The 23,418-nt window shown below is 39.5% G+C and overlaps 1 protein-coding gene and 1 pseudogene across 2 annotated transcripts in view; one reads left to right on the top strand and one right to left on the bottom strand.

The window, feature by feature from the left end:
* Window positions 1–22,361, bottom strand: part of PLA2G7 (phospholipase A2 group VII) — a 56,929-nt gene extending 34,568 nt beyond the window's left edge. Inside the window, exons 1-2 of one of the 2 annotated variants that reach the window (XM_036768879.1) lie at window positions 22,301–22,361; window positions 2,607–2,744 (exon numbers count right to left, since the gene is read on the bottom strand). In XM_036768879.1, coding sequence (XP_036624774.1) covers window positions 2,607–2,715 — 109 coding nt within the window. In that variant the 5' untranslated portion in view covers window positions 2,716–2,744; window positions 22,301–22,361. Of the gene's footprint in view, window positions 1–2,606; window positions 2,745–9,140; window positions 9,252–22,300 lie in introns of those variants that run through there. The other variant, XM_036768878.1, reaches the window with a different exon arrangement.
* LOC118858376 lies at window positions 13,158–15,297 on the top strand (annotated as a pseudogene).
* Window positions 22,362–23,418: the final 1,057 nt, after the last annotated feature.

The following is a 23,418-nucleotide window of genomic DNA, read 5'->3' as shown; positions in this document are numbered from 1 at the left end:
ATTTTAAATTTTCTTACTTATTGTTTTGTTGATACCTTTCATCTTTACTGTATTTCTTTTTTCTTTCTTTCTTTTTTAAGAAGAAGAAACATAAAGGCCAGCACAAATAAATAATGAGGTTCTAGCTCCTGCTTCATATCTAACATTACAGGAGTAATGTTAGATATGAAAAAAAATGGCAATTTGACCCATGGCCACAGGGTGGATGTAGATTACAGCTAATCTTTTTATGCATTAATTTCCCAGACTAGGAAGTCCAGCAGGGCAGTTCCTGTTTATAAAGCACATGAATTACCATAAAGATGTAACAATTCAGGAGCACACCAGGGCAGCTCCAAATACTCCATTGTGTTTCTTGGAGCCTTGGGTGGAGGCAGCATTACAACACCTGGGGAACCTGAACCACCTATATTAGGAGATAGCATGTTGAAATTTATGAGTCAGGGTTGGATGGGCCCATGGAGATAGGCCCTTATCCCAAAGGCCTCAGGCAAAGGACCTTCAGTTGTGAAACCAGGGGCCTTTCTGCCTATCCATGCCTGGTCTCACCATTCCCAGGATGATCTCTCCAGATACTCCCCTATCTACTTCCTTATCTCACTCTTGCTCCTAGAGTCTTCTCTCTCCCACCTCCATAGTAAAATAGAAAGAAGGCAAATATATCCCTATCTTTGGTGTCAAAGATTCCCTTAAGCAGCAGAACTATTTTACATGTAAAGTGTACTAGATTTGGCATTAGAGGACCTGTGATCAAATCTTATCCTTGCTTCTTTCTACCTATATGACTTCGGGCATTTCACAACTTCTCTGGACTTCAGTTTCCTTACCTGCAAAATGAAGAGTGTTGACCTTGATGACAACTCTAAATCTGTGGTCCTATGATTCATCCATTCAATGACTAAGTAGGAAAGATTTTACTACTCTACACCTTACCCTCTCTGATCTCCCAAGTGAGGACAGCCTTTTCAAACCCTCTATACATCCAACAAGATCAATCAACATGTATCATTAAGTACCTAAAATGTGCTAGGTACTGTGCTAGGTGCTGAGGGTATAAATACAATGAAATAATCCTTCTTCACAGGAAGATTACCTTCTAGCTAGAAAAGACAATATGATTCCCTAACTGTTCCTCCTGATATCACAAAGAAGGTTTTGGGTGCGGTGGAATAAAAGGCCAGAGGATGCAGTAGGAAAGAGATGGAGAGGAGAACCCTTGAGGAAGAGCATACAAAAATCCCAATGCAACGTCTTTCTATACAGCTTTCCCCTTGGTCCTGTCCTACCACCAGACTGCCTCTTTAGAAGTTGGGCTACTCCCTGATACTGTGCAAAATTCAGGCCACCTAAATGGACAGTGGGTTGGCTGTATTTCTATATGACTTTTTTTAGGATTGATGTTCCAGCATCTTTGGAGGGAGGTACTTTCACTCCAGGAATTTATTGGATCAGAGGGTTCAGAGATGAAGGGGCATTAGAGAGCATCTCTAGTCCAGACATTCTTAACCTGAAGTACACAGATTTCCCCCAAGGAGAGATTTCGGCGTTCCATGAACTTGGAAGGGGAAAATTACATCTTTATTTCAACGTTAACTTTATAATCATATATACATAGTGTCCCTAAAATCTTAGTGTAGTTTTAAGCAACTCTAAAGCTTAAAATAGGGTATACAGGATATCCCAAAAGTCTTAGTGAAATTTTAACACCATGTATTTTATTTTATTTTTTGTTTATACCCTGTAGTTTGTTTTATACATTTAAAAGAATTCTGAGAAGAGGTCCATAGGTTTCACCAGACTACCAAGAGAGTTCATGACCCAAAACTGGCCTAGTCCAACCCCTCTATTTTATAAAAATTCTATTTTTAATGACATACCATGTAAAGAGGATTAAGAAATATTAAAAAAAACAGCTCAGCAAAAACATTTGGCAGTAAGAAAGGACCCTGACACCAGAGTCAGAGGCCCTGGGCTTTATATCCCGCTCCTTCTGTCATTTAACTTCTCTGGGTCTTAGTTTTCTCATCCGAAAAAATGAGGGAGTTGGACTGGATAACCTCCAGTGAATGAAAACGCCACTTATTAAGCACATCCCATGTGACAAGAATTGTCCTTTGCACTGAGGATACTAATAGACAGAAATAAAAAACCAAGATAGTTCCTTCTCTCAGAGACTCAGACACTTTAATGGGGGCAGACAATACATGTAAAAGATTTCAGTTGCAGGTGAATGGAAAAGCTCATTATTGAGAAGAGGATATTGGCTGACCAAATGACCAGGGGTCAGTAAGGCACACCATAGGGTCAGATGACAATGATTTAGCTAGTTCAATAGATTTAGAGATTATGATCAATTGAGTCAGACAGTATATGTAACGTTCTATACTCCTAGCCTCCCACCTCTGCAAAGTCAAAAGGGAGATGTGTATTGTTTAATTCTTCCTCCAAACAGATGCTTCATTTTAAAGAGGCTGAGAAAGCTGGGGCTTTCAGAGCTCAAGTGAACTGTCCAGGGTAATGAACATAGTCAATGATGCCTGCCAAATTGAGACTCATATTTGGGTCCCTGTTGGCATCTAAGGCTGCTAAAGGAAACCGCTTCTTACCTGTTGATTTTATATGCTTAACTGGATCTAGGTCTGACCAGACAAAGGGATGGACCTGCACCAAACAACCGCAGAGACAGAAAATCACAGGTAATTTGTATGGTGTCATCTTGGTCACAGCAGCTGTTTCAGTTTAACCTTTGTCAAAAATAATAACGAAATTTTAAAAAAAACCCACATACACAAAGAACATTTAAATAGATAAAAAGAGATAATAATGACTTAGTTTCACTCATTAAGGGTCACAGAGACTTTGGATTTTAAATTATCCAAAAAATGTGGAAATACTTGGATTTTCTTTTAGTAAAATGAATTTAAGACAATAAAATAAGGTGGAAATCAATAAATCAAAAAACAATAAATCAAACCCTGACTTGAAGCATTTACTAGGCTATTAAGCTGGCCAACATACTCCTGGATCCATCAAAATGGCACTAGGAAGTGGGAAGGGGGAAGGGAAATGGTAAACACTAGCTGATACTGATAATCAGAATCCATATCTCAAGAACACATTAAATAACCACATTTCTGCCTTCCAATGAACAGAAACTACTACAAATGGAGATCTAATCCTACATTTCTTGTCATGCTGTTGGTTCCATCACTGAGAACATTTCAAATTCCGTTGATCTAGGGCAGAAATTTCCTCTGACTTTCTTAGGATTTTTATAGTACTGTCATTTTTAAAAAGCCTTATTGATGGATTTTGTTTTTTTATAGGGGAGTCATTTTCCCATGTTACTCCCCCACCTCCTGCCCCTTTGGACAAAGACCAACATTTTTGCAAAACTAACCAATCTACAGCATATGTCAGTATATTCAACATTGGCAACAGACGTATATTTCATTCTCTGTACTTTTAAACCAGAATTGGTCATTGCATCATTTGTGCCTAGAGTCAGAAAGACCTGGGTAGAAATCTGGCCTCAGACTAGCTGAATGAGTCTGCGCAAATCACTTAATTTCTGTCTTTCTCCATTTCCTCAATTGTAAAATGGGGATAATAGCTACCTCCCAGAGTGTTGTGAGAATCAAATGAGATAGTATTTGTAAAATGCTTAGCACAGTGGCTGGTATATAGCAGGCACTTAATAAATGCTTGTTCCTTTCCCCTTAATCATATGTATAATTTTGGGTAAGCCACTTGGTTTCTGTGGACTTTAGTTTCTTTCTGATAGTTGATATATTTTTTTTTTGGAGGGGAGAAGGCAGGGCAATTAGGGTTAAGTGACTTGCCCAAGATCACACAGCTAGTAAGTGTGTCAAGTGTCTGGGGCCAGATTTGAACTCAGGTCCTCCTGACTCCAGCGCCGGTGCTCTACTCACTGCACCACCTAGCTGTCCCCATAGTTGATATTTTCTGATACAGATGTTATGAGTATTTGGTATAGTCCCATCTATTAAAAAAACATTGTTCTTAAATTTGAGTATTTAGGAAATAAAACTCAATTTTATATTAAAAACTCATGTCATTATCCTTTTATTAGTAATACAGATGTCAGCCCCTGCAAGTTTTCTTGCATACAATGTTTGTTTATATTTCCTATAAAGCCGTTAGAAGATTTACCTAATGGTTGTATTAGAGATTTTCCTTTTGGTTTTCTCTCGAAGGCAAGGGCTATATATATATATATATATATATATATATATATATATATATATGTTTTCAGTCTTAATACATGACCACCCCATCTCATCTTCTTCAATGATATCTTTTCTAATACTAATAATGATAACAGCTGAATTTATGTAGGATTTTACAAAGTACTTTACATATATCCTCCTCAGTTTATGATACTTCCCATGTAAAAGTCATCACAAGCTGGTTACTATGCACCTTGTTCCTTGGATTACTTGTAATTTTAAGTCTTTTGAGAATGTGGTTGTTCCATGAGTCACAGTCTTATGGCAACATTGAAAGGTGTTTTAGTGTTAAATTAAAATGAAAAGGTAGATTTTTATAGCAATAAGCAATTTAAGGATCCTGAAAGCACTATGTAATTTTGCAAATGTGATTCAGCTTGATTGCCTTATAAATATATTTTATAATTCAATAGGATATCCATATAGCTGCATCATACTTTGGGCAATATAGCATTTATCCACTTTACTTTTTCTGTTGTATATAGACCAAAGAGATGCAGTACTTGACTAATTCTGTTAATTTCAGGAACATTCATATCACTCCACATAGGCAGTGACATTATGTTGGGATTTAGACACTAAAGAGGCTTTCACTGTGCATTTACATCCCTGAGGAGGCACTTGATAGAATCGTTAGTATAAGGACATATACAAATTTGGAGCATTTGGAGAACTTTGTTATCAGTAAGGATTATAGAATCTTAGATTTAGAGTTGGGAAAGATCTTAGAAGCTCTCCTAGTCCAACTCTTTCATTTTACATCTACTTGCCCAGGGTCACTTTGCTAATAAGTATCTCAGGTGTCATCAGAACCCAGGTCTTCCTTATGCCAACTCCAATGTCCAATCTCCTGCATCTTGCTAAATCTTTCTGTTTGGGATCTGTGTCTGCTATCTTCCAAGGCATAGATGAATATGATAGGTGAGTGTGCCTTCCCATTTAATGCTTCAATTGATAGCAAAATTTGGCAGATTAATGAACAAAATTATCTCCATGACTATATTTATCATGTACATGTGGGAAATACTTTTTTGAGGGGTAGGGCTATGAAGGTAAGAGGATATCTTTTTCGGGAGTGTAAGGTTGTATTTTGATTTATCAAATGTACTTCTGTAAAAAAAAATCAGTATGTAATGTACTGAAACAAATTTTCTCTTTTCTTTACATCTGAGTTGGCTGTGTAACTATTAAAGATATGATCTAATTATGTTCTCTTATTTTCATTAAGGATATCCTCAGTGCACAAGCACTTAGCACAGTGCTTGGCACAAACTAGACATTTGATAAAGGCTTTTTGACTTGAAAAAACTATTATAAATTATTATAAAATTTAAAATCATTAAGCCAACTAAACATACAAAATAAGGAATAATTTTATAATAAAACAATAAAGAATAAAAATTAACATACAGAATAATGAACAAATCCATGAAATTTGACAGACTGAAAAATCAATTAATAGACAGCAACTAAAATGTTTAATGGCCATATAGATTATTTCCTAATGTTTGCTATTACAAACAAAGGCCTACTTGCTTAGATTTCCAATGACTTCTCCTCCTGGCACCAAAGGGTACTAATTAACATTGACTAATTAATGTTAATTAATAAATTAATCTTTCAGGACACTGAGGTAACCAACAGGAGTGACATACATCTGAACCAGAAGAAAGAGGAATAATTGCTGGAAATGCCCATAAATAACTTTTCTTTACATCCACTATTCTCTGGGGATATGTCAACATGAGGCACCTTAAATGATCCCGGAGGAAAAAAATCACAAATGTCAATTCTGGGATGCAGAGAAGATTGTTGCCTTTTCTTGGGACCTTTATGATTAGATAATTTGCCAGAACTTGAATGTGGCTAACATAACCAGCATCACCTTCATGTGACAGCAAGGTGTTCAAGAAGGGCTTTATTTGTTCAACTTCTTCATCTATCCAAAATGTAGGCATTGATCATCTCTTAATATTCCTTTTACCTCTAAAATGCTCTCACATTTGAAAACGGTGATGGGAGGATTTAAGGGGATTAAATTTCTTTTTCTTTCTTTCTTTTTTTCTTTCTTTCCTTCCTTCCTTCCTTCCTTTATTTCTTCCTTCCTTACTTCCTTCCTTACTTCCTTTATTTCTTTCTTCCTTCCTTGCTTCCTTTCTTTCTTTCTTTCTTTCTTTCTTTCGTTCTTTTCATTTCTTTCTTCCTTCCTCCTTCCTTCCTTTCTTTCTTTCTTTCCTTCTTCCTTCTTCCTTCCTTCTTTTCTTTCTTTCTTTCTTTCTTTTTTTTCTTTCTTTCTTTCCTTCCTTCCTTCCTTATTTCTTTCTTCCTTCCTTCCTTCCCTTTCTTTCTTTCTTTCTTTTCTTTCTTCTTTCTTCCTTCCTTCCTTCCTTCCTTCCTTTCTTTCTTTCTTTCTTCCTTTTTCCTTCTTTCCTTCTTCCTCTTCTTTTCTCTTTATTTCTTCCTCCTTCCTTCCTTCCTTACTTCTTTCTTTCTTTCTTTTCTTTCTTTCTTTCTTTCTTCTTTCTTTATTCCTTCCTTCCTTCCTTCCTCCTTTCTTTCTTCTTTCTTCTTAACGGTTAAGTAACTTGCCCAGTGTCACACAGCTAGTAACCGTCTGAGGCCAGATTTGAGATCAGGTTTTCGACACTCCAGGGCTGGTGCTCCACTCCACCATTTAGCTGTCCCATTGTTATATTATTCTTAATAGTACATTTTAACTTTCCATGTTTTATTCAAGAATCTCAGTGCTCCAAGGACTAGTCACTCATCAGCTGGTCCCATAATAATGATGATGATAATAATAACTATCATTTGCATGATGCTTTAGGGTTTGCAAAATGCTTTACTAATTTTATCTTGTTTGCTCTTCACAACAGCCCTGAGACACAAGTGCTTTTATTATCCTTGTTTTCTAAACAAGGAAACTGAGGCAGACAGAGAGTAAGGGACTTTTGGGGGGTTACATAGCTGCTAAGGGTCCTAGACTGAACTGAGCTCTTCCTGATCTCAGGTCCAGCTCTCTATTCACTATACCACCTAGCTTACAAGTGTACAATTAAGTCTTGATTAACGAGATCCCTTGACTTAACCAGATTTCTTTGCCCTTGTGTTTCACTTTTAGGTTGCTCATTGTTTACTTGTTCGGTTGTGTTTAACTCTTTGATACCCCCATGGACCACGGCATGCCAGGCCTTTCTATCCTTTACTACCTCTGAAGTCTGGACAAGTTCATATTAACTTTTTCCATTATATTATCTCTCCATCTCATCCTCTGCCACCCCCTTTTCTTTCTGCCTTCAATCTTTCCCAACATCAGGGTCTTTTCCGATGAGTCACATCTTCTCATTAAGTGGCCAAAATATTTAAGCTTCAGTGTCAATATTTGACCTTCCAGTGAACAGCCTAAATAAATTTTTTTTAAAATATGGACTGATTTGATCTTGCTATGAAAAGTATTCTCCAACCACAGTTTGAAAGCATAAATTCTGCAGTGCTCACTTTTAGGAGAAAGAGATAAAACACACACACACACACACACACACACACACACACACACACACACTCAATCAGGGATTTAGTTTAAAATCTAAAAGGGAACATCCTGACCATCACAGCAATGCAGCCCAATCTCCTACATCTCTACCTACAGTCCTATACAGTGAGAACTGAAGCTCCAAGTAGTGACCTTTGGCCTTTAAATATTCAATTATGGTCACTTAGACTAACTTAGTAGGACAGGAAAGTGAATTTGAGAATTTTGGAAACATCTTTCGGCAAGCAAGAATGAAGCCAAAAAAGGTTTTTGTGGGTTTTTTTGTTAATACCCAATTAAATCAGTTAGCTCCACTTCCCATTTCCTGAGCATTTCACTTAAAAAGAAGTTATAGTTGCAGAAAGGAACAGTTCTGCCCCGTAGCTGAACCAAGAAACTTTGTCACTGAAAAGAAGCTGTATTAAAAGGAGGGAGGGGAAAGATCACGGGAAGCCAAGAATGCACATAGAATAAAATTAAAAGGAAATCAAGTTTCTGGAAAATTTTCACACCAAGTTGAATAGGTCACCAACAATGCCATGCCCTGTTCTCTGTGGACTGCATCTGCCCAAGCTAAGTGACTGCAGAACATTTTCAAAACTCAAAAGCTATTCATAGAATCTGATCCTGGACCAATAAAATTGACAAAGCAGAGCACTGTTCTTTAAAAGGAGAAAAAATTGGCTTTTTATACTTGCCCTCTATTCCAGCCTGTAAAATACACTGCATTTGCATGGGGAAGTCAAATCCACAAGCATTTATTAAGCACCATATACTATGCTAGGATAGTGTGCCAGGCCTGGAGTCAGAAAGACTCACTTTCCTGAGTTCAAATCTGGCCTCAGACACTTACTAGCTGTGTGACCCTGGGCAAGTCATTTCACCCTGTTTTCCTCAGTTTCCTCATCTGTAAAATGAGTTGGAGAAGGAAACGGCAAACCACTCCAGTATCTTTGCCAAGAAAACCCCAAATGGGGTCATGAAGAGTCTGACATGACCAAAAGGACCAAACAACTACATGCACTATGCTAATTCCCGGAGATACAAAGGTGGTTAGTCCCAGCTCTCCAAGAGCTCAGTCTAATGGCAGAGACAACAAGCAAACAACTATATACAAACAAGATATAGACAGGATGAATTGGAGTACTTTAAAGGGGAGGCAGTAGAATTAAGGGGAAAACAAAATGCTGCCTGTGAATGCAGAGCAACTTGCTGCAATTATTTGAATATGAATGGGTTAGAGTCTCTCAGAGTGAATTGATTGGCTTAGGCTAATCTGCTTCATGAATAGTCACTCTTCTCAGTGACTTCTCCCCTGTTGGCTATTTACAGAGGTCAGTGTAATGGACTGTCCTTACCCCTATTGGTGTAACGGATAGCAGTCTTGTAGCTTAGGCCTGGGTAAGAAAGTATCATTCAGCCTCCTCAAGGGCCTCTGGGCATGGAGAAGAAAAGGATGGAGGGCAACACTAAGGAGAAAAGACCAATAAAAAACATGTAACAAGACCAAAAGATAATTTTGAGAAAAACAAGTCAAAGACAGAGAACATATTTTTCATAGCTCCTTAGTAATCTTTCGTTCACCCCTATAACGTATGACAACCGTGTTGTGAATAGCCACCCTCCTGAATTTCTGTCGGTTTGAAGAACTCCCTGGTTTTGAAATTTCCTCTTCTACAGTGACTATCAGCAACTCTTGCATAACAAGGAGTTGCTTGGGAACCACTCTTCAGAAGTTAAGCAACTTGCTTGTGGTCACACAGTTCTCATGCAGCCTCTTGGCCTGTAGCGTGAAGAAGCCAAACAATGAGCCCCAAAACACAGGGTCCTGGCCATTCCCAAGGATGACAAGGCAGCTGTGAGAAAAGGCTCACCCAGCACTACATTATGGCTCTTCTGACCTAGGGTAGTATGGCTGAAGTTACTGTCACCACGGTCACTGTTCCCTCTCAACTTGTGGCATTGTTGGAGACAGATGGGAATAATTAGAGGGGTTAACAGCATGTAGGAGGAACTTTAATATCAGCAATTTTAGTAATTGCTAATAATGTATATATTTGTGTGTGTGTGTATAAAATGTATACACACACAATTGTGTGTATGAGTGTCCAATATATACACTAGAAAGCATTTATGTACATTTCTATGCTTGTAGGCGGGCAGCATGAATTGACTGTGGGCTGCATTTTGGACAGCCCTGATCTAAGATATGATTGCTGAGGGTGGTTTCATGTTTATCATTAGGGTCTAAGAATTACCCTAATACCTATGATTTGGACCCATAATGTTTCTCTCATTTCTAAGCTAACCTGGGGCTCATGAAGGCAGATGAAATTCACCTTGGCCCCTCCTTTTCCTCCTCCAAATATGTCATCCCAGCAGACACTGTAACAACGACGTTACTACCAGCTGCTGTGGAGGTGTAAGGCCAATAATACCAACACACAGGAGGGCTGCTTGCATGGGTTCTTTGATCTGCTTTTCTACAGAAAGCAACTTTAAGGGGTTTACAATCTCACTTTAATTAAACATACATATATCATTCACTTAGTTCACGGAGAAAAGTCAGCACCCTGAACTTCAGAGCAAACACAAACAGAAATTACAAGCAGAAATTATATAAACAGAGCAAATAACACAAATCAGCAGACAGGGCTTCTAATTGTCTGTCTGTAGCAATTCATAACATAGTTACCAGAGAGAGGAACACCAACATCTGGGTTTTCAAAGCCAAGGGGGCTCCTTAACAGCTACCCAGACTCTCATCAGGCCAAATCACACACTTTTCCAAAGAGTGAGCCACTAAAGCAAAACACTAACCTCAGAGTATATATACACTTCTGCAGGGTCAGCTCACAGAGGGTGTCACAACTATGTGACTCAAACTCATGTGACTTAGACTTTCTTGTGACTTAAGTAGGTCATCAAAGACTCTTGATTCAAAGGCCCTTGATTGTCTTAGTGCTGAAAAGCACTCCAAAAGAAAAAAACAGCAAAAAGTCCCGCTCTGCCTGCCATTACAGGCAGCTTGACACTTGCATATATGTATTTCAGTGCCTTATTCAGGCCTGCCTTTTAGACATTTCCTTGTCTTCCTTCCCTCATGAGCCTCACTTATTTTACTTTCTAAAAAGACAGCTGCATAATCTGATAAACTAAGGAAGGCCATTAATAACTGTACATTAATGAGGTCTCCCTCTGCTTCCATGTAAATGTACTTTAGAACATGGGCATTTTGGAGTGGTAATACCTTAAACCCCCAAAGTGGAATTGTTTCTTCTTTTCTATTTCTATTTATTTTCTATTTATGTTTATTTTTCTATTGTATTTTTCTATTTGTAGCCCCATAATAGGTGTTGAAAAGATATTTGATTGCTCAAAGCAGCTTTGACAGTGTGTTCTGTTTGGATCCAGGAGCAATGTGTAAAAGCTGTATAGAGGCTAATTAAGGCTTGATGTCAGAGAAAAGCTTCCTAATCATTAAGGGCTACACAAAAGAGGAATAGGCTACCTGGAAAGGTGGTGAGTTCCCTACTCCTTAGAAGTCTTCAAGTAGAGGCTGGATGACAATTTGTCCTGTATATTATAGTGAGCATCAGACTGGATGGCTGCTGAGGTCCCTTCTTATTCTGAAATTCTGTGAGTCCGTGAATTTCAGAATGCCTCATATCAATCATTTATTAAGCACCTACCATGTGCCAAGCATTGTACTAAGGGCTGGGGATACCAAAAGAGGCAAAAGATAATCCCTGCCCTCAAGGAGCTCACAATCTAATGGAGAAGACAGCATGCAAACACATATATACAAAGCAAGCTATGTACAGGATAATTTGTTCTTGTTTTTGAGTTGTGTCCAAGTGTACAAGACTCTGTGGACTTCGCCCATGGGCTTTTCCTGGCTAAGATACTGGAGTGGTTTGCCATTTCTTTCTCCACTGTGTCCCCACTTTACAGATGAGGAACTGAGGCAAAAAGAGGTTGAGTTGCTCAGGGTCACATAAGCTAGTAAGTGTCTGAGGCCAGACTTGAACTCAGAGCTTCTTGACTCTAGGCCCGGTGCTCTATCCACTGCACTGTACCACCTAGATGCCCACAAAAGTTAGGAAATAATTTAAAGAGGGAAAGCACTGGAATGAAGAGAGGTTAGGAAGAAAGGAAAAAAGGAAAGAAGGAAGAAAAGAAGGAAGGAAGAAAGGAAGGAAGGAAGGAAGGAAGGAAGGAAGGAAGGAAGAAAAGAAGGAAGGAAGGAAGGATGTGAGGTAGTGAGAGAATAAAGTGTGAAGACTTCACAGAGAATATGTATATATGTATTTATATCTAAAATGTTTGAGAATCAATATTTAGAGAAAAGGGAAGTGGGATAAATTTGAGTCTGTGGGAATCTGATTATTTAGCCTTTAGGAATGTCTTTCTCCCCCTTCTTTAGATTTATAGATGTCACCTCAGCTGTGAATGGAATACAAGATTGTGAAAGCTTCCCTATGAATAACTCATGCAAGGCAATATTCAAATAGAAATAGTACAAATTTAGTTAGGATGCGAACCTCACCAGGCCTAAGTTTTGTTTTCCTGTAAATCATATGATTTCGGGGAAACCAGGTGATATTCCCCTCTTCCCCCTCCCCTAGCCTACTTAAAAATGGCCACCTTAGCATTAAAGTTTCCCTATAAGGTAATTCTTTAGTTTCTGTGCTTGTATTGGGTAAAAACTTATTCCTGGTTAGATTGTGAGGCTACTTGTCTCCGCAAATGGGGACGGGGGTCCAGCCTCTGGGGTGGGATTTCTTAGAATTGTTTGTACAAGAGTATATATCTCCCTACTTGCCTTCTCTTCCTCGCCTCTCTTCACTGCTATCTCTGACCTGGTAGTGAGAGATGCCCAATTCTCTGAGACTTGATCAAATAAAGTTTCTGGTTTGTTTTTTTTCTGCCTTGAAAAGCCGAGACACCTCTGTTTTTTTTTTACTTGAGTCTGTGGTCTTTTGACCCACACAGAAGCAAGGGAGGGAGGGAGGAAGGAAGGAAGGAAGGGAGGAAGGAAGGGAGGAAGGGAGGAAGGATGGGAAGAAGGAAGGAAGGGAGAGCTTGAACAGTGAAAGTAAGAACTCTCAAGCCACTCTTTAGTTGGAGGTTTTTATGGGTTTTTCTAAAGGAAGGGGGAGTATTAGAGCTATACCTTCTATATGTACAAATCATATAATATTTCAGAATGGTTGTTAGTATATATCCTAGTGACTTGAAAATTTGCTTTCACCACTGAAGGAACACAAATTTAAGAATCCTATGTCAGGAGTCAGAGTCAGGAGTTTGCCAACCTGAGGGGAAGCTCTGAGTTCTGTCAACCTTTGCCGGGAGATGGGATTAGGGACAGCATAATGCAGGAGCTGGTGGTACAGAAGCTTGTGGTTCATCCCCTGGTGCTGCTCAGTGTGTTGGGTCACTTGAACCAGTCCAGCTTGCAGGCAGACAGATGGAAGGGCTGAGGCCTAGGCTGGTGGCAGCGGTGGCTGAGACTGAATCATGTAGGCCACTTGGCCTGCCTGGCCTCAGGAGCCACTTTGTCCCAGGCTGCTTCCTATGGCCCACAGCCTTCTGCCCCAGAAAGTTTTTTGCATTTCTGCGACACACACACCCCCATCCCCAGAGCCCCTACCTAGGAGGAAAGGGTATTAGGTTCAAATTCCGACTGCTAAACTTGCTGGCTGTGTGACCCTGGGCCAGTCTTTCAACCTCTGTCTGAGAGGGTGGTCACACTCATAGCACCTACCTCACATGGTTATTGATGTGCATGCTAATAGGAAAGGTGGGAAATTAAAAACATGTTGTCGGTGTGCTCTTGGGGTCACGGCAGAAAAAAGTACTCCGTGTATCCAACAATTTTGCTGTCCCTTTTGATGAAGATGACAAAGATGACTCAGTTTGGTTTCTTGATCACCATTATTTGGAAAATATGTATGGCATGTTTGAGTAGGTCAATGCCAGAGAAAGAATAGTTAGGAGATACCATATAGGCACAAAGCTACACAAGAATGGCACTGCCATCAATGAACTCATGAAAAGATACTGTCCTAACTCAGTACTGTTGATCACTGATGTGAAGTGAAAGGACCTGGGGCTGCCCGCAGAAGCATGTATTTCCCTTGAAGAAGTTCATGATGAGGGAACTCGGACCTCCAAGACATTTGAGCACATGACCAGTGAACTCAGAGCAGAGGAAGCAGAAGTGAGAGTAGAAGAGCACCTGAAACCAGGTTCTGTCGGGTCATGGCTGCTGCAGGGCAGAACAAGGTTGTGACTATCAGAGAGGCGCAGACTGAACATTGAAAGGAAGGTGCCTCAGAAGCCATCTGGCTCAAGCCTGTGCTTTCCAGAGGGGAAACTGAGGCTCAGGGAGGTGAAGGACTTGCTCGAGATCACAAGACAGGATTGAGCCCCATCTCCTTTCCACTATGCCCCCTGCTTCTTACCATTTGCCTGAAACACAGCATAGCCATGTTTCTCCATGTATTTTTCTTTTTCTAGGAGTCATTTGTTTATTTTGTAGCCTAGCGAGTCTGATTTGAATACTTCATATTTGTGTGGCTCTTATGTTTGAAAAGCTACAATTGTTAAGACTCCTTTTGGCTGGTTGTAATTCTATTACCTAATTAAGCTTCGGCATCCCACTGATGCAGCACTTTTTAGAAGTGGGAGATAATGAGTTACTGAATTTGATTTGCTTCTTATCAGATAAGTCATATGACCTTTAGATAAAAATTAACTTTTACATGTATTATCTTTAACTTTGCAAAATACTTTCTTCACAACAGTACTTTGAAGTACGTCATGCAAGTATTATCATGATCCTAGAATTTAGGGCTGAAAGAGACCTTAGAAATAAATTATCTAGTTCAATCTCATTTTACAAAAGAGGAAACTGAGATTTGGGGAGGTTAAGGGACTTGCGGAGGTGATAAAAATTTTAAGTAGCAAAGCCAAGGCCCTAATCCAAGCCCTTTATCTTCAGCTCCAGCTTCAGCTCCCACGCTATTCTTCGTGACTCAGTTTCCAGATGTCCATGATCAGTGTTACTGTCATTAAAGGCATCAAAGATACCACAGTGGGCACCCTTTCTCAGCATATCATGAATCAGGTTCATGGCTCAAAGGGACTGAACTCCAAGCTTCTGGACATCAGGTGCTACCTGGAGAAAGTGGCAACGGACAAGTTATTGACCAATCACCTGATAATCTGCCAGCTGCAGGATGTCTTCCATCTGTTGCCTGATGTCGATCTGAAAGTATTTGTCAAGGCATTTTCCCTGAAGACCAATGACCGAATGGTGGTGGTGGACTTGGCCTCACTGATGTTCCTAGTGGTTGCCTGGCATAGCCTTATCAACAAACAGATTGCCAATGTGGATGCAAAGAAGAAAGAGGTGGCAGGAAAAGGAGAGCAAAAAGGAGAGGAGAGATGACATGGAGAAAGACAAAGATAAGGAAAAAGGGTGATGCCAAGAAAGAAGAGAAAAAGGAGAAAAAACAAAACTTGGTGTGACTTTTTTTAAAAAATTAAAACAGTGCAGGCTAGAGGGTTCTTTCCACTCTCAAGTACTTGTTATGTTATTTTGATGGTTCTCTGCCTTATCTCAGAAAGGGAAGTCCCTGGTCGTGGGATCATTCAAGAAAGTAGGAGGGTAAAGGGGACCAAGTTCACCTAATGTGGCAGCAATGACACAGGCATGTGATGTTGGGGTTTTATGGTCTGAACCATAAGTGTCATGTGGAAAGTGAGGAGGAACAAAGATTTAGTATAGCTTACTTTATTTTTTTTCCAGTAAAACCATGTTTTGAAAAAAAAATCCTGTGTCTAGTCAAGAAGCATTTATTAGGCTTTTACTAAATGCCAGATACAATGCTAAGTTCTAGGAATAGAAACAGGAGCTAAAAGGCAGTCTCTGCCCTTAGAGAGCTTACATTCTAATAGGATAATACATAAAAGGAGACTGAAAAGGGGCCCCTAGAAAGGACATGGTGACAAAGTCCAAAGAATAAAGGGTGACAGCAGGCACCTTACCTAAGGGCCTTCTAAGCCTTCCCTCCAGACACCCAAAGGGCACAGCAGTTAGCTTGCCTGAGCCAAGGCAACCTTTATTGCTTCTTTACTCATACCATATCCCTTCACTTGTGACACATCTCCACTTCATGGATCTCCCTCTAGCAACATCATTCAGTAGCCTCTTTTCTTTTGAGATTTATACCTCCTGCCTCATATCACCCATATTGATCACCCAAAAAGATTCTGGTAGCTATTATCTATAGACCTTAGCTTCCATCTTTCCTCAGTGAACTCAGTACCTGGTTCTCAGTCTTTCTCCCATCCCCAACTCCTACCCTTATACTAGAGGACTTCAACATACATACTGATGCTACCTCAAACACCCTAAACTCCTGATTTCTCAACTCATTTCCTTTGACCACCTCTTCCCCACCCCAACTTCAGCCACACATGAAGATGGTCATACCTTTGATTTTATCATGGGCCACAAATCCATCACTTCCTGTATTCATAAACTCTGAAACTCCTTCATCTGATCATAATCTGATACCATTCCACCATTCCCTCTGCTTTGCAACCCTAAAACCCTGTTCTTTGTCCTCACCACAACCTCTAATCCCTTCACCATTCTGTTTCTTTCCCAGGCCATTACTCCTACACTGGCTACACTCTCCTCACTTCCCCATCTTGATTCCTCAGTAAACTAGTTCAAATTTATACCATCTTCTCTTTACTCCTTTGCTCCCCTTATCCCGTTGACAATCTTGTTCTACCAAGCCTCAATCCTGGATTATTCCCACCGTGTGCCATCTTTGTTTCTTCACATGAGCTGCTGACAAAGTTGGCGAAAAATCATAATACCTTGTGATTGGGTCCACTACAACTTCAAGACAAGTCAATAATTTTATACTTGCCTGATTGATTCACTATCCCATGTTAACCATAGTGTCTGTTTGACGCCTTTTAATCACTCCTGAAACCTCCTGTGGCTCCCTCCAGCTCCCACCTTTGCAGTGGCAAACCTTTCCTCAACTTTTATTTTTACTTTTTTTTTGAGGGGGAAGGCAGGGCAATTGGGGTTAAGTGACTTGCCCAATGTCACACACCAAGTAAGTGTGTCAGATGTCTGAGGCCTGATTTTTTTCCTCAACTTTTCACTGAAAAAAAAACAAAACCAAACAACTGAGGCCACTCAACAAGAGCTCTCTCTTTCATCCTCCCTCTCATCTCACATCGCTCCAATGTCTTTTACTTCTTTCTCTTCCTTCATTCCGTATGAAGACGCAGCCTTTTTACTTGCCAAGACAAAGTCCTCTACATGCAAAATGACCACATTCCATCCCATGTTCTCTAGAAGATCAACCCCTCTATCCTCTCCACTGTCTCACTTATCTTCATTGAAAGACTCTTTCATTGATTTTAGTTATTATTAGAATTGTAGCTAAATTATCTGGCTTATTGCAAATCACACATTCATTCAAAGAACATGCCTGATATCTGCAAAGAAGTTAAGGCAGATTTAAATAAAATTAAGACAAAAGTCTTCACCCTCATAGTTTACAATTTAGCAAGTGATATGGAAAAATATAGAATTCTACAAAATAAGTATGCAACAACTAGAATGTAAAATAGTATATGAGAGCATAAGATAGGGCTCTGTGAGGCTCAAGAAAGGAAAGAGAGTTTCTGAGTATGGGAAGGAAAGAGAGCAAATCAAAGAAGCAGCATTTGAATTTGGACTTGCAGGGGTAGGCTCTTTTTAAAAGAAAAACTAAGGGTTTTTTTCAATGAATGAAAATCTGCTTTCTTTCACTCTCCTCTCTCCCTTCCCAAATGAAGAACAAAGCAAGCTCTTTTTTTAAAAGTTTTTTTAAACTTTAAAATTGCCTTTTGTTTTTCTATGACAATCATTTTCACTCAATGCCTACACTCCCACTCTAGAACTCTGCTTTGGTTTATGACTCTGTTAAAACAAAACAAAAAAGAAACTTATTACTTGGATTCACTTCAGTGGAGGGCTCACCACCTGAATATCAGTGTGTTTCCTTGGGTTTTGGTCTCAGTTGTTTGGCTTGTTCTTAGCTTGGTTCTTTTGGTCTCAGTTCCATTTTGTTCCATTCTCTGCTTCCTGACCATGACATGGGCTTCCATACTCAAGGACCTTCTTCAGTGGCTACTGATTGTCTCTAGGATAAAATACAAACTCTCGGCTTGATATTTAAAACTCTTTACAACCTCACCCCAGTCTATCTTTCCAGGTTCTTCTCTCAATTCCAGCCAAACTACTCTACTTACTAATACCTGAAGTTGTCCTCTGTCTCTCACCTCTGTATAATACCTTTGCACATAGTATCTTCCATGTGTGTAATGCATTCTACCTTCACTTCCACCACTTAGACTCCCTAGAAGCATGTATAGAATAATTTTATGTACATACACCTACTTATGTCTAATGGTAGCCCTCTCTAGGATGGGGAGGGAAAAAAAAGAAAAAAATTAAATGCTAATTTTAGTATATATTTTAAAGGAATAGCAAGTTGTACAAAATAGTTTTGCAGTTTCATGTGTAATCTCTTTCATTTATTATACTATGTTATGGAAATGCTTCTTTTATTCCATAAATAAATGAAATAAAATAAAATAAATGTGGGGGAAAAAAGAATCCCTAGGTTGTTTTTTTTTCAAGTTTCAAGCTCTCAGGCTATGCTGATTCCTTTAACTGTTAATCTTCCCTTGTCTACCTCAAATGATCACTTAAGCTTATCCTTCAGTTCCACCGGGAAGAATAGAAGGCATAAACTACTTCTCATTTTATCTTTCTATTCACAGTGCCTAGCACACTGAAGGCATTTTAAAGAAACGTTTCTTGGACTGGATATCAAGAAAGTGACTGTCTGATTAAAGCAACGAATGATCACAATTCCAGAAGATTAATGATGAAGGATCTCTTCCTCCTGTTGGCAGAGAGATGACAGAGTAGAGGTGGAGGATGAGGAATACATTTTCAAATATTGTCAATATGGGATTTTTTTTGTTTGATTATACTTCTCTTTTACAAGAAAGGGCTTTTATTTTGGGGGTAGTGCAGAAAAATCATGGGGGGGGTAGTGATAGTGGTTACAAAAAGCAAAATAAATAACAATAACAAGAAAAATACAATAACAACCCCAAGAAGAAGAAGAAATGAAAGCAACTAACCAGAGGAATTCAATCTGAAACTCAGCCATTTGCCAATGAAATATCAGCTGCAGTTCCCATGCTTGGGAGCATAGATAGGGTTTTAGAAACCTTTCCCTGGGAGATTAGGACAAAAATTCAGACAAACAAAAAAGGTTGGGAATTAAAACCCCTCAGCCTTTGGAAGTTTGACTTTGCCTTTCTTTCTTTTTCTTTTTTATCCCTAGCACTTAGCATGGTGCTTGGTACATATTAAGCACCTAAAAATACTTACTGACTTCTTGACTGGTTGTAAGAATAAGGTCAAATGCTATAGGTATCGAGAGGGGGTGGAAATAGAGCACACGACGAAGCATTTTTAAAAAATATCTTGACCACAATATTTGTCTAGGAATGGTAATTCAGGCCAATGTATTATGTTAGGGTGTAAACTTAATGTATTTTCTTCCCTTCCCCTCAACTTTCTTCTTCTGCCTTGATCAACATTTCCAAACAGCTCAGAAGAGGATCCAGGACACACTTCTGTGTCATGGCATCTATTTGAGCATGCTTCTACCCACCAAAGTTGGTGTGCCCAAGGCAGAGCTGGAGAGATGATCAAGTCTTTATTGAATTCCTGCTTTGTGACCATTTGCTCTCCCTTTAGAAGCAATTAGGTGGCACAGTAGATAGAGTGCTGGACTTGGAGCTGAGAAATCCTGAGTACAGATCTGACCTCAGAACTTACTAGCTGCGTGAGCCTGGGCAAGTCAATTAATCTCTGGCTACCTCAGTTTCCTTAACTGTAAAATAGGGATCATAATAAATAGCATCTGCCTCCCAGGGTTGGTAAGAGGATCAAATGGGATAATATTTGAAAAGTGCTTAGCACAGTGACTGGTACATATCTGTCTCTCACCTCTGTATAGTACATTGGAACAGATACCTAATAAATATTTGTTTCCTAGGCTACAGGTTGTCCCAAGAGTCTTAGTGTAGTTTTAAGTTATCAAAGCTTAACAGAGTCTTTTCTTCTAAGTTATTAAGGCTAAAAAACTGCACTACGATTTTTGGGACACCCTGTACAAGGTGCAATTATGACTTTGCTCCCAGCAACTATCTACAGTGTTACTCTCCTGATAAACTTGTAATGCCTGCTTTCAGTCTTACCAATGATGCCCTGAAAGCATACTTTTATGGAAAAATATAGAACAGGCAGGAGCTCCTCTGGAAAAAAGCTTTTAGCGCTGCCCTTTAGGGGTCTTGTCCTTTCTTCCTGTCTCAGAGATTTCCCTGAGTCTCTTCCCTAAAGAGAGGCAGTGTTTTGAAGTAGACAGAGAGCTCACCTCATAGCCAGGAACCTCAAGGTTCAAGTGCAGCCTCTTTCACTTACCTGGCTGGACATCACTTAATTTCTCAACGCAACACTTGAGACCAAGAGTTGCAGAATTGTTGTCAATGTACTTTGGGAAAGGGAGTTCTCTCATCAAGGAAATCATAGGTCCAGGCCGAAAAAAGAAAAAAAAAGTGTTCCATAGTATTGCTGAGTATATATGATTTCGCAGAGACAGGCTCACAGAGGGTAGAGAGGGTAAGCCTGGGACTGCAGAAGATCAGAGTTTAAATGCAGCCTCTGACACAAACTGGCCCATTTGATGCCCCAGTCAATTCTATGAGACTAATCTATGGATCAGGAGTTTCCACTGGGGAGGATGGTGATGAAATCCTAGGTCTGACTACTCCTCGCACATAAACATTTATCAATGTAAATTTCCTCAAGTTGATTTTTATATTATCTTCCCCCACCCCACCCTCAACCAACTAAACTATAAAGTGTTTGAGGAAATACACAATGTCTCTAACCACATTTTTTCATTTTCACAGTGCCCTGAGACCAGGCAATGCCTCCTAACTAAACACCTCCCATTTTATGCAAATGAGAGACTAAACTCCATACCAAAGCTCTATTATAAATTGTCAGAGATGCTTGTTTCCTTAGATTCCACCTTCCTTTGTTATATGGGCAATTAAGATCTCTGGGGAGAAGTTACTAATTAGCATTTCCAGACTTGAACTCTAAGACCTAAGAGACAAGGAATCTTAAATGTTGGCTTTCTTTTCCTTAGAAGAAAAGTTATAGCCCTCTGCCAAACTTTTACCAGCCTCATAAGGCAATTACAAATTTATTTTTAATGAGAAGGTTGGAACACTGAAGAGTCTGAGTGCCTGTAAAGAGATTTATGGATTTGGACAATTCAGATGCCTGGAAAGAAGACTGGCTCTGGGAGCCAGCAGTCCTAGGTTCAGATACTGCCTCTGACATTTATTCCTTGTATAACCTGGACAAGTCACTAAACCTTGATGCATCTCAGTTTCCTTAACTATAAAAATCAAGAGGTTACACTAGATAGTCTCTGAGGTCTAGATCTTTGAACCTATGTCTACAGTATAAATAATTTTTTTTTAAAAAAGCAACCAAAACTTGGGAAGTTAATACAATTCTCATTTTGGCATATTTGATACAATAATCTTTAGAAAATGCACTGAAATGGATCCCCTAAGCCTTGATTTTTCTTTCATATGTTAAGGGGCAAAGATAGCACTAAAAATTAGCAGGCACACATGTCATAAAGCTTCATAAAAGAACACGTGTTATATAATGGAAAAGTCACCATCAACAACAAAATGTTAATATAACTGATTGTATTGGTAGTTAAGATGGGACTTTTTTTTACTGTTTTCTCTTTTAGAAATGCTAAAGTAATCAAATGCCTTTGATTAAGCCTTACTAAGTGCAAAGCCCCAGGCTCACACCCTCTTGCTGATTAGGTGCGAATCCTTTGGGCCCTAAACAAGATATAAAAACTTAAAGGTTAGCATTCTGTCTGGGGCCCACTCATGGAGAAGTGTTGATGTGGAGACTCTGGGCAGCCATTGGTAAGAGCCCCCTAGCTTTGAAGAAACTCAGGCGTTTTGTTTGGGGGCTCTCACTCACTGGAAGAGTGGCAAGTGACTCTGGGCAAGCCGTAGTAACTGCTCCCCCCCCCCCCCCGGCTTTGCTAACCCAGATGTTGGTTTGTATTTTGTCTGTTTATAGTGTATGTTTGTAATTCATTTGTATTTGCTCTGAAGTTCAGGGTGCTGGCTTTTCCTCCTGAACTAAGTGAATGACATTTGTATGCTGGATTAAAGTGAGATTGTTAACCCCTTAATGTGGTCTGCACTGATTATAAGAAGGAATGTTATTCTGAATGACCAAGAAGATATTGTTGGTGGGTATCTTAGTACAGTAGACAGGTCACTGGCTCTAGAGTTCAAATCCTACCTTTGATGATTGCTACTTGTGTGAGTTTGGACAAGTCAGTTCATCTTCCTGGACTTCAGTTTATTCATCTGTCAAAGACGTTAAATTAAATGTCCCGGGATGGCTCGGTGGCACAGTGGATAGAGCACCAGCCCTGGAGTCCGGAGGACCTGAGTTCAAATATGGCCTCAGACACTTACCAGCTATGTGAAACATGCAAGTAACTTAACCCCCAACTGCCTGCAAAAAATAAAAAACAAATTCTTAAACATCCTGAGGTTCCTTTAAGCTTTAGATCTATGGCACTAAGATATCATTGCTAACCAGAACTAAAAAATGGCAAACCACTTCAGTGTCTTTGCCAAGAAAACCCCAAATGGGGTCACAAGAAGTTGGACATGACTAAAAAATGACCAAGCAAGGCAAAACCCTCAACCCTTTGATAGTTTAGCATATACCATTGCCAGTTCATTTTCGTATTTTTCATCCCCTTTATCTCTGAAGTCTCTTAAATAGGATCTCCTCATTGAATCTTGGCTTCATTTCATATGAAATGTCATCATTACCCAATAACTAACTTTATGTTATCCGTTGCTAAAACACTGATATACAGGGTGCCCCCAAAAGTCTTAGTGAAGTTTTAAGTTTTAATAGTGTAACTGTACTGCTAGATGGCACAGTGGATAGAGTGCTGGCTAGGTCTGGAGTCAGGAAGACTCCTCTTCCTGAGCTCAGATCTGGGCCTGAGATGCTTATTAGCTGAGTAACCCCGAGCAAATCACTTAACCCTGTTTGCCTTAGTTTCCTCATCTGTAAAATGAACTGGAGAAGGAAATGGCAAACCACTCTAGTATCTTTGCCAAGAAAGCCCCAAAAGAGGTCACCAGAGTCACAACTGAAAATGACTAAACGATAAAGTGTCTATTTCTTATAGGGAAAATGAAACCCCTAGTTCAGACCTCGTAAGAGTATACTTATGGCCAAGGCTCCCTTTCCTTCTTCTCTCCCCTTCATCTTTCTGAAGTCTTGGCCTAGGCAGCAGAGACCTGTCTATCTGGTGTCAGGTCTCTATTTGGGATTCAGACTCTTTGGACTCTGATACTAGGTAGCAGAGATTTGACTTTGACATAACCAAAAGT

This window comes from Trichosurus vulpecula, chromosome 7 (assembly GCF_011100635.1).
Source record: "Trichosurus vulpecula isolate mTriVul1 chromosome 7, mTriVul1.pri, whole genome shotgun sequence".
NCBI lineage: Eukaryota > Metazoa > Chordata > Mammalia > Diprotodontia > Phalangeridae > Trichosurus > Trichosurus vulpecula.
Note: the sequence above shows the minus strand (reverse complement) of the source record. Positions and strands in the feature narration are given on the sequence as shown.